General features: G+C 34.6%; 1 protein-coding gene across 2 annotated transcripts in view; it reads left to right on the top strand.

Moving 5' to 3' along the window:
• LOC144964518 (endoplasmic reticulum-Golgi intermediate compartment protein 1-like) overlaps positions 1–9248 on the top strand; it is a 28475-nt gene extending 19227 nt beyond the window's left edge. For both annotated transcript variants that reach the window (XM_078898902.1, XM_078898903.1), the window contains exon 9: positions 1063–9248. In XM_078898902.1, coding sequence (XP_078755028.1) covers positions 1063–1170 — 108 coding nt within the window. In that variant the 3' untranslated portion in view covers positions 1171–9248. The remainder of the gene's footprint in view (positions 1–1062) is intronic.
• The last annotated feature ends 8370 nt before the right edge of the window (positions 9249–17618 follow it).

The following is a 17618-nucleotide window of genomic DNA, read 5'->3' as shown; positions in this document are numbered from 1 at the left end:
GCTTGTACCCATGCGTTGGAGCTATAACACTATTGCTCTCATTGACACCTACTACCACTACGCTCATTTTTGTGCACATATTATACATACACACATCCTACACACACTCATACTAACATATTACCCTACTTCAACCACAAAATCACACAGTTGAATTACTGAATGTGATGCATAATGCTTGAAAGTGTTTGAATGATATCAGTGGAATAATAATACCCCTGGAAAACCATAACTGTTTGAGGTATGCCTAAACCAAAATATGTTTAAACTGAAAAAGAATACAAAGTCCCTTGAATTTCGGTTTGACCGGTTTTTACTTTATATAATACTTAACTTTTACAATGTAAGATTTGATTCATTCGTAATATAAATCATATATTGACATAAGACAGATAATTAAGAGATGATTTACAAGGGCACCTCTCATACCAAAAAACAAAAATGCATGATAATAGCGGCCATACTTCAATGACGTACTGTGATTCCCAATCCAAGATTTTCGTGGGAGAAAGGTCATCTTGTTTCACTTTCGACAAAGAAGAAATAAACAAACAACAACAACAAAAACTCAAACAAAAATAAAATCCTGGCAAAACTATTTTTTTCTCAGTAGTTACAGAGTGTATAGCAGGAACGAAGTTGGCGTCACTCAGCTCTTCGTTATTGTTTTTTAGACAGCCATGTTCTGATTAGTTCTCAGTAAATTATATAAATCAGACTATAAACGTTAAAAGTTAGACATAGTTTTATGTGTTTGTACGTTCTATCCGACTGGCAGATGTTGTGAGTATTTTAACTAAATGCATAGCTTCAATAATGTTGCCTCAGTGTAAAAACTCTGCAGTTATATAAAACAACACAGTTTGTATTATTCACCCCAGGCATTTAGTGAATGTGAAATAAAACTCTTGGTTTGATTATCTAAGTTCTGTCAAGAGGATTCTAAAATAAACATTGGTGTACATATAAATGTAAGGAAAACAAGAAGGTGAAGGGAAGGGAAGAAAAGGAACATTTCTTAATAAATGATGTCATTGTTATTTCTGTCATTTTCTCTTTCAGGTTTGTGCAATCATCGGAGGTACCTTTACAGTTGCTGGCATCATTGACTCAATGATATTTTCAGCATCAGAAATTATCAAGAAAATAGAAATAGGAAAGTTAAGCTAATTGTTAGTTTTTTGTTTTTGTTTTTGTTATTAAATTATGATGGAATATACTGTTAGTTTAATAGTGTGAAATTTTGAATGCTTTCGTGGGTTAAATTAGAATTGATCTTCACTTTTTGTTGTATCTATTTTGTTTTAGTAATAATATTGAAATATAATATCTGTATTTGAAATTTCATCAAAATTATTTATAGAATAAATTACTGTTTATTATTATTATTATTATTATTATTATTATTATTATTATTATTATTATTATTATTATTATTATTTTGTTGTTGTTGTCACTACTACTTTCAGTAGGGTAGATTTACATTAAACTTTTTTTTCTCTTCTTTTTTGTGAGCTTTTCTTTCTTGTCAAGTTCAAATAAATTGACCGTCAGCTAAGCGAAAATTAAAAGTTATTCATCTTACTCACTCGCTCAGGTTTATTCAGTTTTGCCCAGTGCAATATTCAACCTTTGAAGTTAAAATTTAATGATTAGACAGTACTGAAAGAACACAATTGATGTATTGTATTAAATGCACTTGTAGAAACTTTTCTTTTAAATCTTGATTTCTATACATTAAGCAATAGTAATTAAAATATTTTGGTTGCTAATAAGAATAACACAGATATGATTTTTTGTTGTTTTAAAACGTAAATGAACTGAAGGATAAGGTATCTGCTGAGTCGTTAATGGAAACTTGGTGCTATTTCCACTTACAGTATTCTTTTTTTTATATGCATCTTGCTAGGAGGTTCAGTATCTTGTTTAATGTTTTTTGTTTTATTTGGAAGATATTGGTAAAAGAAATTTAACGGACATGCACTTATTTGCAGGTTTGATAACCCAATTTATTATGGGCTCATTGTTGTAATGGGAATCTCAAAAAATGACCCAAAATATTGTCCATTACAACAATGTTAAACTAGGCCCCGTAATTGGGTTCGGATGTCAGACCTGCATATAGGTACACATCGAATTCAACCTTTCTACGACCAACAAATTTAGTTGTTTACAAAATGGTATGAGTTATAACCACCGCAATGTGGCAGGTCACCACATTTTGATTTTATAAAAATAAAATAAATAAACTTTATCATTCATAAGGAAATTGGTTTTATAACTAAATGAAAGATTTTCTTTTTCTCCCCTTTTTATTCAATGAATTACACGGTTTGGTTCTAATGTTTTTTAAACTTTTTATTCATAAATTTTGATCCCCCTCCTTTTGATGATAAATTGACATATGGTCACATATTGCTGTATTTAAATTAAAAAGGCAGATAACTCAATTTTGTTGTTTTTGATGAAATGATATTTTTGTTTATTAACCAGTTAACTACCCTACTCTGGAAAAACTTGTATTTAAAATTTTGGCCAGAAAACTTGTCTTTCGGATATCAATGGATTTAAATGACCCTCATCTTGGCAAAAACTCTCAAACGTCGCGTAGTTCGCAGAGACCCTGGTTTGAGACTTTTTGCCACGATGAGAGTCATTTAAACCCATCAATATTTGAAGGACGAGTTTTCTGGCCAAATTTTTAGAAACAAGTTTAACTGGTTAATGAAAAAACACCTAGTCATTTGTAATATTCCCGAAATTCAAATGCCTTTATCATGAGTGGATGTAAATATATCTATGTATTTATTTTCACATCTAAGTTAAACTACATTCACAGCTGTCATGGGAATAATATAAAAGGCGAATCAATTATCTATTTCCGAGTTATTGGTTCATCATAATTGTAAAGGTAAAATATCAGTCATGTTGTGTAGATTAATTCGTCCTTCACTGCTGTAGTCTTATAGGGAATGAGATTAACGGAAGAGTAGCATCCCTTGATTGGACGTCACCCATAGTCTGTGACGTCACTGGCGGAAAAGTTATTAGAGAGAGAACGTCATGTTGGTTGTGCGCGGAAGCGAGGATGAGAGACGCATGCGCACAACCAACATGACGTTCTCTCTCTAATAACTTTTCCGCCGGTGACGTCACAGACTATGGGTGACGTCTAATCAAGGGACACTACTTTCATTCCCTATACATGACAGATCTTTGATAAACCACAAATTTAGATATTTATACTGCAGTAATTAGTTAATGGATGCCGCTCGGTTTTAGTGAAAATATGTAATTTGCTTCTTTGTGTTTTTTGTGACATGTTTATTGTTTTTTGATCATTTTGCAACTCCTTTTAAAGACATAAAATTTGTGATTTTGTTCCTGACTAAATATTGTGAAAAAAGAAGTATCGGATTTCTGTTGTGGATTTATCATTGAGTATTTTGTTGTGTTCTTATTAATTCGGTAATTAATTGGTGCCAATTTTTGAGTTTAGAAATTAAAAATCTTTTTTTTTTTTATTTCGGTATGAAAAGTTTTCTTGGTGTAAACCAATCCAAATTATCACTTTTTTTTTTCTTTTCAGAATTGTCATTTTTTTCACATTGTGCAAGTATTTGAATCACATGATAATATGGGTGCCAAATCGTCATTCATATTTCATTAAACATCGGTATAAGAATTTCATTTATTTATACATGTTCATTTTAGTTGCAATTTTTTAAAAATTACTATTTTGAGTGAATGGCTAAAGTTGCAGTGTGTGTTTTGAATGTCGATTGATGGGATTTGTAAAGGACTTTGCTACGGGAAAGAATTAGATTATGCAAGAGATGCCAAATTTTATTATCTTTATTTGTAACAGTATGATACATTTTCATTGTGCTATATTTTGAAAATGTACTTCGGGACCATGACAGGGAAATTTGTTCTAATTCGGTTGTTTCAAAGTAAGATTTACTTTACAGCAAGTTTTGTATGCTGGGTGGGGTCGTTAACCTCCCATGGTTGGCAGGAGGTCTTACTGTGTCTTCTATCCCCTATATCTGTTTTCCGAGTTGCTTTCTGTCTTTATCTTGGAAGGGATTACTTAGTTTTGTCCTAGCCCTGGTCGGAGTCCTTGACTGGGAGGGAAGCAGTCAAATGTACATAGTTTTGGGAGGTGATATTTTTTTCCTTGTAAATCATCTCGTTGTCACGTACTATTACATTTTTTGTTTGTTAAATATAAAATGGTTTGTAAACATTTGAGTGTATTCCTCTTAGTGGGGACCTCTGCTTGTGTCTGGATGAGGCATTTAGGTGATCTCAAACTAAGTACACTGATAGTGTACTCTTGGAATCTACATCTGTTCGCTATTTGAACTAATTCCCCTTTCTCTTACCTTTTCTGGGTGCTTTAATTTTATTCTAGAACTTTTTACTTTCCCAATTCTTCCTTTTACTGGCGCTGATATGACCTTAATGTGTTGCAAGCGCCGTAAAACCCTTAAAAAACAAAAAAAAAAATACAAAGCCCTTAAAAACAAACAAACAAACAAACAAAAAAACAAGTTTTGCATGAATTTTAGATTAGTTGCTACAAGCTGTTGACTGTCAAATCTGTTAAAAGGAAAGAAAGATCTCTAAATACTTATTATCTTTGATTTTCAAAACGTTTTGTATCACATAATTTGCTCAGTTTTGAAAGTTATACCCATTGTCATTCAAAACTTGTGGGAATTTCAAATTTTTATGTTTGTATGCGAGTGTTTGTGTGTGTGTGTGTGTGTGTGTGTGTGTGTGTGTGTTTGAGAGAGAGAGAGAGAATGTGTCTGTGCTTGTGATGATCAATGGTGTTGAAGAGATACAATGAGAATCCGTTGTTATAGTTAGATAATTGAATATTGCAGATTATAATCTTCTCTGACATATTTTTCAATAATAATCACTATTGATTAACCTTTATCATTTTCTCAGGGTTCCATAGCCCTTTTTTAAACATTTTTTCTTGTTGTCAGTGACAATTACAGTAATTTTATCCATACTTTCCATCTTGCATCACTGGGTGGGGATCCTGACCTCCCATAGTGGGCGGGGAGGTACATGCTGTGTCTTCTATCCCCCCATACCCGTTTTCCAATTGTTTCCTGTCATTGTCTTGGAATGAGATTACTTAGTTTTGTCCTGATCCTTGCCGGAGCTCTTTGGCTGGGAGGGAAACAGTCGAATGTATAGTTATAGTTTTGGGAGATGATATTTTTTTCCTTGTAAATCATCTCTCTGTTACGCATTGTATTATTTTGAGTTTACATATTATATTAAATGATTGGTAAACATTTGAGTGTATTCCTCTTAGTTGGGACCTGTGCTTGTGTCTGGATGAGACTTTTAGGTGATCTCAAACTAAGTACACTGGTGGTATGCTCTTGGAATCTACATCTGATCCCTATTTGTTCCCAGTTCCCCTATGTCTTACTTTTTCTTGGGTGCTTACATTGTAATTCTATAACTTTTTACTATCCCATTTTCTTCCTTTTTACTGGCGCTGATATAACCGAAATGTGTTGCAAGCGCCGTAAAACCCTTAAAAACAAAACAAAAACAAACATCTTGCATCACTTATATTTTTAAAGGGATAAATACACACTGTTTAAAATGAGTCATTTAGATTTCATATTGTTTGGTTACCAATTACATGTTATTTGAGTGTCAGAAAGTGTGTCTATAATGAAAGGAGTGTCAGAAATTGTTATTTATTTATATATTTATTTATTTATTTATTCATTATTTTTTTTTCTTTTGCATTTTATGCATTTTCAATTGTCTTTTACTGGGTGGAGTTCCCATACTAGGGAGGTACTTGCAGCGTCTTCTATACTCTTTGTCTTGGAATGAGATGACTTAGTTTTGTCCTGACCCTGGCTGGAGTCCTTGGCTGGGAGGGAAACAGTCTAATGTATAGTTATAGTTTTGAGAGATGATTTGTTTTTCATTGTAAATCATCTGTCTGTTATGTACTGTTATTTTTTTTTATATTTAACATTTGATTTGTAAACATTTGAGTGTATTCCTCTTAGTGGAATCTTGTGCTGGTGTCTGGGTGAGACTTTAGGTGATCTCAAACTAAATACACTGATAGTGTGCTCTTGGAATCTACATCTGTTCCCTATTTGAATCAATTACCCTTTGTCTTACTTTTTCCTCAAGTCCTTTTAATTGTATATCTAGAATGTTTTCACTATCCAATTTCCTTCCTTTTTACTGGCGCTGATGATGTGACCTAAATCTGTTGCAAGCGCCGTAAAACCCTTAAAACAATTTAAAAAAACAAAAACAATTGTCTTTGTTTTTTTTGGACATGTCATTTTATCAAGTTTAAAACAAAGTTGTAAAATGAAATACTGTGATTTTAAGTAGATATATATTTTCAAACTTGGTTATTTGGACAATATTGGCCAAGTATTTCCTCCTAGACTTTGTCTGGCTATTTGGACAATGTGGAAATTCAGTCTATGTTAAAACGACTATAGGGTCGCTCCATTTACAACCACAGAGCAAGTCAGAGGGCAACTAGTCCCGTGTCATGCTGGTTACCTCACTCAATCCTACTATTCAAAATTAGAAACAATGTATTCAAAATGAGCATGTACATAGATAGTTTAATTCATCTATTATTAACATGTGATAAACTCAAAACATTAGCTTTTATACTAGGCCTATAATTTGTCTCAGAAAAATGTAATAAATAGGTATGGGGTACAAGTAACCCTGGCTGGGTGGGGTTCCTGACCTCCCATAGCGGGCAGGGAGGTCCATACTGTGTCTTCTATCCCCTTATATCTGTTTTCCAACAAGCTCTCTGTCTTTGTCTTGGAATGAGATTACTTGGTTTTGTCCTGGCCCTCGTCGGAGTCCTGGCTGAGAGGGAAACAGTCAAATGCATAGTTATTGTTTTGGGAGATGATATTTTTTTCCTTGTAAATCTTCTCTCTGTTATGTATTATTATATTTGTTATTTTTAATGTATAATGTAAGCATTTGAGTTAATTCCCCTTTGTTGGATTTTGTGCTTGTCTCCGGATGAGACATAGTTGATCTCAAACTAAGTACATTGGTGGGATGCTCTTGGAATCTACATCTGATCCCTATTTGTTCCCAGTTCCCCTTTGCCTTCCTTTCTCTTGGGTGCTTTAATTGTAATTCTAGAACTTTTACTATCCCATTTTCTTCATTTTTACTGGCGCTGATATAACCTAAATGTGTTGCAAGCGCCGTAAAACCCTTAAAAACATTAAAAAACGATGAACCCTGGGTAAACTACGGATATAGTCGGTGTTTGGATTGAGTTTAGCTGTGTTAGATGATTGGGTTCAGATCTCAGGAAGGTCTTTTTAAAAAAAAAGTTATATATTGTCCTTTTTACTATTATCATTAGTATTTGCTTGCCATATCTTTTTCTTTTTTAAATATTTATAATGGTATAAATAATACCGGGCTTTTTTAAAACCACATTACCCAAGTGAATGCGATTCAAATTACACACACTCATTTTAGATCTGTGAATATCACTCATGACCAGAATTTTAAACTCTTCAACATCTGTTTCCATTTTTCCCAACAGCTGTCTACGTTGAAAAGTTAAATAGCCAACTAGGCTTTTGTGTGCAGTGTAATTTTATGATGTTTTGTTTTGGTTTTTTAAAACTGATTTATAACGAATGTTAAAAAGATTTAATGATTCTCTCTCTCAGAACCCAATAGTTCAGTCGTTAGATCACTTGCTTCACAAGCAAAAGGACCGAGATAAATTTCAGGTGAAGCCGAGTTGTTTGTTTTCGAACCCCCTCCCCCCTGAATTTTATATATTTTCTCCCCTGTTTTCAAATACTTAATATACAAAAAAACTACTCACTCATTGAAAAATCACTCAAAAAATATGATGAATCTCTTTGATAATTAAATGACATGAAAACCTTATTTCTGCAGTTATTTAGTGGTACGATTTATTATTTAACCCTTATCAATCAAATCAAATCACGATAGTTGGATATAGATCTTTTCTCATGATTTTAATTTTATAAAATGGTATTTTGATGATGTGACCAAATATTCCTTAACTGGAGAAAACTCAACTTCATTGGATCTGGAAACGAGCATTAACAAAAAAATAATGTTGAATTCTATTTTTTTTTTTTGGGGTTTATTTGTTTGTTTATTTTACTCATTCATAGTATCAGCATTATTGATGTGGACGTCAAGAGAACAGTGTACTCATTACTTATTATACAGATATGTGAGGCTTTTTGGCCTTGTGGTGTTGCTTTTGCTTTGGGACACATAGGTCTAATGTTCGAGTCCTGCTAATGGTGATCCAAAGTTGAGCCCTTGGAAAAGCTTTTGATTGACATTCCCTCACCATGCTCAGGTGTAAAATGATGTCTGGTTGGTAAAATCGTCTCTTTCAAAAAATTTGTATTAGCACCTTATAATGAGCATTTATATAGTCAATAGCCACTAAACATGCTCAAGGCACTTTACAAGAGATCCCAAACCAACAGCAATACTGAAAGTGTAGGATGAGACAAGACGCCTGTCTGGTGATATTACAAATTTTTTATGGACTAAGACAAGGCTTTTAACTGCAAGCTCCTCATTTTACTCATTGATGAATGAATATGAGTAAAAAGCTTCTTCCAAAGACTCAACTATGCACCGTTCAGAGGATGGGATTATTAAGCTCATTGATCGATTGCACTTCTGGCTGGGGTTCATGACCTCCCATAGTGGGCAGGGAGGTATTTATTCTGTTTTCTATCCCCTATTTTATCTGTTTTCCAACTTGCTTTCTGTCTTTGTCTCGGATTGGGATAACTTGGTTTTGTGATAGGGAGGGAAACAGTCAAATGTACAGTTATAGTTTTGGGAGATGATATTTTTTGTCTTGTAAATCAGCTCTCTATTATGTACTGTATTGTTTTGCTTACATATTATATATGATTTGTAAACATTTGAGTGTATCCCTCTTAGTTGGGACTTTGCTTGTGTCTGGGTGAGACTTTTAAGTGATCTCAAACTAAGTACTTACTGTCCCCTTTTCTTCCTTTTTACTGACGTTGATATGACCTTAATGTGTTGCAAGCGCCATAAAACCCTTAAAAACAAAAACAAACAGCATTCATGACATAGAAGTTGGATGTATATAATTAGAAATTTGAATAAAGATAATTTTTTCCGCCCTCTAAGGGAGTTTTGATCGTCTCTAACCCGTTTGTCTCAGGCTTTTCTTCCATATCTTTCCTATTATTATCCTGTTTCTGTTGCTCACTTTCCTGGAATAGTTGTATTTTCAATTTTTACCAGGTCATTGCTGGGATCCATTGCAGAAAGGAAAGAATTTGCTTCTCCCACCCTTTTTTCTTCTTTTTGTTTTGTTTTGTTGATATCTTGTGGTGTACAACTGTTAGCGATACTATCCAATTCATTATTTTGACTTTTTAATTTTTACAAAACTTTCTAATTCTGGAATGTATTTGTTCTATTTTACATTTTATTCCACATTTGCACACTGTATACTTAGAAGGGTATGGGCTATGGATTAAGTCACACTGTATACTTAGAAGGGTATGGATTCAGTTCAATATATGCACCTTGTATCAGCAGATTTTACAAAGTAAATAAATGAAAATAAAACAGGGGTGGGTGAAATTCACCGTAGTCTCGAAACGTTGGACACTCCCCTCTTCTCAACTGGGCTGATGGAGTTTCTCATCTGTTCATCTCTATATCATTCGTCCTTATTTATCTTGTGATTTTGTCCTTGTTCTGGAATGGTTCTGTCTGGTTTTACCTTAGAAAAAAAAACAAAACAAACCAACAATGTATAGTAAAAGAAAGGGAGTTTTAGTCCCTTTATTTTTTTATACAATTTGTTGACTCGTCTAGGCACTTCTAGAATTTCCCCTTAGACCTGCCTGGCGGGCTATTTTATTTTTGGAGATTATATATATATATATATATATATATATATATATATATATATATATATATATATATATATATATATATATGTGTGTAAATCAACTCTTTATTTCATGTTATTTTCATGTTTGTTTTTTTAAAATAACAAATCAAATTTTTCTAATCATCTGAGTGTAACCCTTTTAGGCAGATATTTTAAAGTGCTGGGTGGGTTTCCTGACCTCCCATTGTGGGCACTGGGTGGGTTTCCTGACCTCCCATTGTGGGCAGGGAGGGGAATTGTATTGATGAGAAGAAAAACTGACCATGTTACTCCCCTTTTGGCAACTTTTCACTGGCTGTCTGTCAAAGCATGGATAGAATATATGATTTCGACCACAGGTTTTTAATGCTTAAATGACCTTGCCCCCCCCCCCCCCCCCCCCCCCCCTATCTTTCGGGCCTGATCATAAAGAAGTAAAATTCTCATCTCTTAAGGAGTCCAGCGACACCACCTTGTAAATCGTACCAAAGAAAAATTCCAAAACTTTCAATGATCGCTCTTTCGAAGTCTTTGGCCCAAAAGTCTGGAATGTTCTGCCGAGGCAGATCAGAGAAAATGGAAACATTCAAATTGCATCTTAAAACATAATTATTTGAAAAATACTTTTACTCATAGGTCGTATTCTAAAATCATGTAATAATATGTGTCATGCTAATTATTCTGTTTTGTAAATTTATTATTATTCAGTAAACTGTATTTTTATTGTAAGGTGCTTTGAGATGCTATTGCATAGAAAGCGTTATACTAAATGTACATTATTATTATAATTATTTGAACCAGTTCCCCTTTGTCTTACTTTTTCTTGGGTGCTTTGATTATAAATCAAGAATATTTTAACTATTCCATTTTTTTCTTTTTACTGGCGCTGATATGACCTAAATGTGTCGCAAGCGCCGTAAAACCCTTTTAAAAAAAATTATGTTTGTTGTTTTGTTTTACTAAGAAGTCCTAGATAATTTTCCAGCAAAATAGCCAAGTTGCTCTATTTAGGTGATCTAAAACTGAGTACACTGATAGTATGCTCTTGGAATCTACTTGTGTTTCCTATTGGAACCAGTCCCTTTATCATAGCCTTTCTTGGATGCTTGTAAATCTTTTTTTAAAAACTGATATTGATCATTGATATGACCTAAAAGTGTTGCAAGCGCCTTATAAACAACAAACTTAACAATAGTTTTGAGAGATACTATTTTTCCTTCTTATAAATCATCTCTCATGTGTACTGTGATAGTTTTTGCTTTGTAAAATGTTATGGAAACATGTAAGTGTATTCCTATTGGTTGGATCGTATGCCTGTGTCTTGTCAGTGATTTCTAACCAAAATACGGTGACAGAATACTCTTGGAATCTACTTATATGACCATTTTGAACCAGCCCTCTTTGTCTTACCTTTTTCTTGGAGATTTTAATAATAAATTAGAATTTGTTTCACTCTCCCATTTCTTCCCTTTTACTGGCATTGAAATGATTTAAATGTGTAGCAAAAAAACAACAAAAAACAATTCTCTCTCTCTCCCACACGCCGTAGCCCCATCTCTCCCTTTTGATCCTGGAGAAGGGCTGGAAAGTTGTATCTATCCGGATTGCACGAGTCGTGCTATGAATGGGTCCATGTCCACAATGCCTCACGTTTGTTTTGCCTTGCCATTGCCATTTCATTGTATTCTATTATCAAAACGGTATTCGGATTTTTAAAAAAAAAATAATATTTTAACATTCCTATCTTGACAAATAATGGTCTGAGTGATATGTGAGTTTTATTCAATAAAATAATATTGTTTAAACCCGTATTGAGATCTGTTCTTTTGTCATTTACAAATATCGGCTGCTGGAATCTACATCTGTTTCCTATTTGAACCAATTCCCCTTTGTCTTACCTTTTCTTGGGTACTTTAATTGTAATTCTAGAACTTTTTACTATCCCATATTCTTCTTTTTCTTTTTTTACTGGCGCTTATATGACCTGAAAGTGTTGCAACTGGGTGGGGTTCCTAACCTCCTATAGTGGGCAGGGGGGTACATACTGTCTCTTCTATCCCCTTATATCTGTTTTCCAACATGCTTTCTGTCTTTGTCTTGGAATGAGATTACTTGGTTTTATCCTGGCCCTGGCCGGAGTCCTAGCTGGGAGGGAAACAGTCCAATGCATAGTTATTGTTTTGGGAGATATTTTTTTTCTTAGTAAATCATATTTCTGTTATGTATTATTATATTTGTAATTTTTAATGTATAATGTAAGCATTTGAGCGTATTCCTCTTTGTTGGATTTTGTGCCTGTGTCCGGATGAGACTTATAGGTGATCTCAAACTAAGTACATTGGTGGTATGCTCTTGGAATCTACATCTGATCCCTATTTGTTCCCAGTTCCCGTATGTCTTACTTTTTCTTGGGTGCTTTAATTGTAATTATAGAACTTTTACCATCCCATCTTCTTCATTGTTACTGGCGCTGATATAACCTAAATGTGTTGCAAGCGCCGTAAAACCCTTAAAAAACAAAAACAAAGTGTTGCAACTGGGTGGGGTTCCTGACCTCCCATAGTGGACAGGGAGGTACTTGCTGTGTCTTCTATCCCCCTATATCTGTTTTCCAACATGTTTTCTGTCTTTGTCTTGGAATGAGATTACTTGGTTTTGTCCTGGCCATGGCTGGATACCCTGGCTGGGAGGGAAACAGTCAAATGTATAGTTATAGTTTTGGGAGATGATGTTTTTTCCCTTGTAAATCATCTCTCTGTTATGCATTGTATTATGTTTTGTTCACATATTATATTATGTGATTGATAAACATTTGAGTGTGTTCCTCTTAGTTGGGACCTGTGCTTGTGTCTGGATGCGACTTTTAGGTGATCTCAAACTAAGTACTTTGATAGTGTGCTCTTGGAATCATCTACATCTGTTTCCTATTTGAACCAATTCCTCTGTGTCTTATCTTTTCTTGGGTTCTTTAATTGTAATTCTAGAACTTTTGACTATCCCATTTTCTTCCTTTTTTCTGGCGCTGACAGAGAGATGATTTACAAGGAAAAAAATATCATCTCCCAAAACTAACTATACATTTGACTGTTTCCCTCTCAGCCAGAGTATCCGGCCAGGGCCAGGACAAAACCAAGTAATCTCATTCCAAGACAAAGACGGAAAGCAAGTTGGAAAACAGATATAAGGGGGATAGAAGACACAGTAAGTGGCTACCTGCCCAGTATGGGAGGTCATGAATCCCACCCAGTAATTTGAGGCAGAAGGGTCAAGGTCGAGTGTCATGGTCTCAAGTGAGTAAAGAGCTACTCGACTATGCATAAAGATATATGTAGAATGAGGCCCCAGAATTTACTAGTTACTATAAATGAAAAACAATTAACGATTTGTTTACAATGAAATAAAAATAATGATGAAATTTAATTAAAAGAGATAAACAGTGATCGTGGCAGTTACAAATAGAGATATGAATATTTTACGTAACTTATGATAATATGTCAGGTTCATAAGTTTACGTTTCCAGGCAGTTGATGGGCTTGGATGATCTATTCCTCTGATAACAGGATCGGACTCGTAAAATTCCACTTCCAGGCAATTGGTAAGAGGTTGTAGTGTAGTACAGCGGGCTTGGGTTTGATCCTTGAAGATTATACAATCAAAGTTAAAAGCTCCGGCGTCTTAATGGTGTAGATATAATATCTACAAAGTCCCAAAAGATAAAAATCTTCCAGTATATATATAGGAATAGAGCGACTGGCCGTCCGGCATAGATTGTGGAGAGAAAGTGAGTGTAGAGTGTTAGACCTATCAGCTTTTATAATAAGTGGCTACGTGACAGAATGTAGAACGAAAAGTATTCACTAATTAGAAATTAATTCGAGGGAAGGCTATAAAAGGAAAGACGATCTAATATTAGAAGGTAAAGTTTATCTAAGCCTACCGAAATATAACTGGAGTGAGATGAATTCAGTTCTTAATAAAATAAAATTTAATAAGATAATTGTGAACAATCTTTACTGTGACACCCCCCACCCACGTTTAAAATATACTCTTTAACCATTATGGGAAAGATAGATTTTACAAACGGAAGTAAATTTACTATCATGATACTCTAGCATTAATCCATTGTTATGATTTGTGCTACAATTAAATTATTTATTAAATAGACATGGAAATGTATATATTAACGTAGGTATATGAATGGGTGACAATAACAATGAAAGATTGTGATTACAAATCATTGTGATGAACGACATGATGGCAATGTGATTACAAATCATTGTGATAAACAATAATGATGGTAATGAAGCATGATTTAAGTCGATGATATGAAGGTAATTTTCTGAATGAAATGAATGAAAATGTAAATGGAATATTGACATTTCAATTATTAATCATAAATGAGTGAAAATTCATAACAATAATAGATAAAGAGAAGATTTCCCAAATCATGAATGGGTATGGTATATATATCCAAATAATACTCAATGTTACATTAAGTTGGGTCATCATGTTTACAAATAAAATTATCGAAATTGTGCGTTCTGATTTGGCATAATTTGCGAGGTAACTAACAGTATGCATGAGAGGTTAAGTTATACCCTTCTCACGTCATTACACTAATCGAGAAAGTAGGTCGGCGTGAATATTTTCACAGCCTGGTATGTGAGAGATACTGAAAGTGTAATTTTGCAAAAATAGACTCCACCTTAGTACTCTACTATTATTCATTTTGTTATTTCTTATGTACGTGAGTGGTTTATGGTCCGTTTCGACCACAAACTCTTTTAGCAGTAGATATCTGCTGAATTTCTTTAAAGCAAAGACGATGGCCAGTCCTTCACGCTCTATTACAGAGTATCGTGATTCTCTGTCCAATAATTTTCTGCTTGCATATAAGCAAGGCATTAGAGTTCCCTCATGTTCCTGTAATAGTACACCTGCGATGCCCTTATCAGACGCGTCAGTTCTTACAACAAATTCTTTTGATATGTCGGGTAATTTAAGAATTGGTTCTGAACAGAGTAATGCCTTTAATTGGTTAAAGCTATTCTGACACACTTCTGTCCAAACAATTTTGTTCGGTGACCCATTCTTTGTCAGATTTGTTAGCGGTGTCGCGATGTGCGCGAAGTTGTAAATGTATTTCCTGTAAAAATTTAGGAGCCCAAGTACTTTGCGTACTTCTTTTTTTGTCTTAGGTGGTTGCAATTGTGCGATTTTTGTTTGTTTTTCTGTCTCGGGTGTCTGTGTCCCATGACCAACGGTATGATTAATCCTGCATTTGCAACTTCGATATTAGTAAACATAGGTTGCGACACTGTGTCTCTATCGAAATATTTTTTTAGCATATTTGCATGGAATGTCTTTGTTGTGTTGTTAATTTTAATCTCGTAATTAACATTAGATTTTACTGCTGTTATTTTGAATGGTCCTTTCCATGTAGCTAAAAGTTTACTCGAGTCATCGGGTAAGAGTATTAGTACTTTGTCACCAATCTCAAATTTTCTTGACTTGCTTTTTCGATCGGAGTATTCCTTGTATTTCTCTGCTTTTTTAGTGACGGATTCCTGTGCTAGCTTACATGTGTCCTCTATTCTGTCTTTCAGGTTTCTTACATATTCGTAAGCAAACATAATTTCGTTATTGTCCTCCTCATTCCCTTTACAAATGTCGGCTACTATATTGATCGGGCCGCGAGGTGATCGTCCATACATCAACTCAAATGGGGAGTAGCCTGTAGATTCTTGGGGTATTTCTCTATATGCAAATAGGATTGCTGGTAAGTATCTGTCCCAATCATCTGGTTTTTCTGCTGACACTTTTCTTAACATATTCTTTAGAGTGCCATTAAATCTTTCACAAAGACCATTTGCTTGGGGGTGGTAGGGAGTTGTGAATGAGTGTTGGATTCCCATGAGTTTCATGGTTTCATGCATCATATGTGATGTAAATTGGGGTCCATTGTCCGACAGTATCTCATTTGGTATGCCTATTCTAGTAAAAATTGTCATCAATGCTTCAGCTATGCGATCCGATGTAGTTGATTTCAATGCTATCGCTTCTGGCCACCTGGTTGCGTAATCGACTAGTGTTAGTATGTGTGTATGGTTTCTATCTGATTTTGTTAAAGGGCCTATAATGTCAATTGCAACTTTTTGAAAAACTTTTTCAATAACTGGGGTTGTCTCTAATGGCAATCTCGGTATTCTGCCTTTTGCGACTCTTCTTTGGCATGTGTCACACGATTTCACATATTCTCGGACGTCTTTAGTAATTCCAGGCCATGTGAAATTCTCGGATATTCTCTTCAATGTGGAAGAGCTCCCAAGATGTCCAGAAGTTATTGAATCGTGCGCTATTCCAAGGATTTTGTTTCTGTAAATACTCGGCGTGACCAGTTGTTTAGCTATTTTATTTCTTTTCCTATGTAACCTGAACAGAATATCTTTTTCAATGATGTATTCAACTTTTGATTTCGTCCCTTTGTTTGCGATATTGAAATATGATGTTAAAGTCGGGTCCTTTTTCTGTTCTTCAATGAACGTGTTCCTGTCAAATTGTTGTGGTTCTAGAGAAATAGTCATTGGCTTCTCTGTTGTCTTAGTCATCTTTCTTGTTTCTGCTAGACAAGCTGTTTCTTGGGTTAATGACCATTCTTTTACATCTGTTGGGTTGTCTTTAAGACCTTTTATATTGCCAACAATAACATCAGCGACGGGGTTGGGAAGTATACAGCATTCCACTATTCCTGTATAGTATGGGGTTTCTATGTACACATTAGCTGTTTCAAAGGTTTCGACTGTGCCACTGAATGTGATGCATTGTACCGTTTTTCCAGTTTTGTCTTCGTCATTGATCAAAGATGCTTTTATTCCTACTGTACTGCATCCTGTGTCTCTCAATATTTTGCAATCAGTTCCATTAGCTTTGCCTTCACAAAAAAATAGCGATCCTGATTTGTGAGTTTGTGTTAAAAGTGACATACCTTTCACGCAATACACATTTATATTTTCTCCTGACATTACTCGTGTCTGATTGTTTACACTTGTTTGGAGTGATGCATTTGCAGTTTCTTTTGGATATCGCACGATTTTGTAACATTTGTCTGCTGTGTGGCCTTTCATTCCACAATATTGACATTTAATTATAGGTTTGTTGGTTTTCTTATACTCAGTATTATTGTCAGTGCTATTTCTTGTTTTGTTTTGATAGGGTCGGCTATGGTCTCTATTGAACTGTTTGTTCCATGGTTTGTTACTATGATCATCTTGTTTCACTTGCTTGTTCCGAGTGATTGATCGGCTCGTTCTATTTGAGTACTGAACTTTAGGTGTACCTGGACTCTGAGCAGCGGCAGCGTAGTATGGTTCCTTCAATGTTCTGCTAAGGGGTGTCAATGGATGTGCGCTGTTAAAGTTTTCTGCGTAGATTTTTAATTTGTCCAAGTTTTCTGGCTTTCTCTCTTTAAAGAATGCGACTAAATCTGGGTTGCAAGCTTGATAGATTCGATTCTTCAGCGTGAGATAGTAAAGGCCTGCAAAGTCGTCTTGTTTTACGTTTGCCAACTCAAGCCACCGATTTAGAAATTGAGTAATTCGGTTCACGATTGTATTAAAGTCTTCTCCACTTTCCG

The sequence above is a fragment of the Berghia stephanieae genome, chromosome 2 (genome assembly GCF_034508935.2).
Source record: "Berghia stephanieae isolate SIO BIC M18660-M18661 chromosome 2, UCSD_Bste_1.3, whole genome shotgun sequence".
Lineage (NCBI taxonomy): Eukaryota > Metazoa > Mollusca > Gastropoda > Nudibranchia > Aeolidiidae > Berghia > Berghia stephanieae.
The sequence above is the reverse complement of the archived record's forward strand: the minus strand, read 5'-3'. Positions and strand labels throughout refer to the sequence as shown.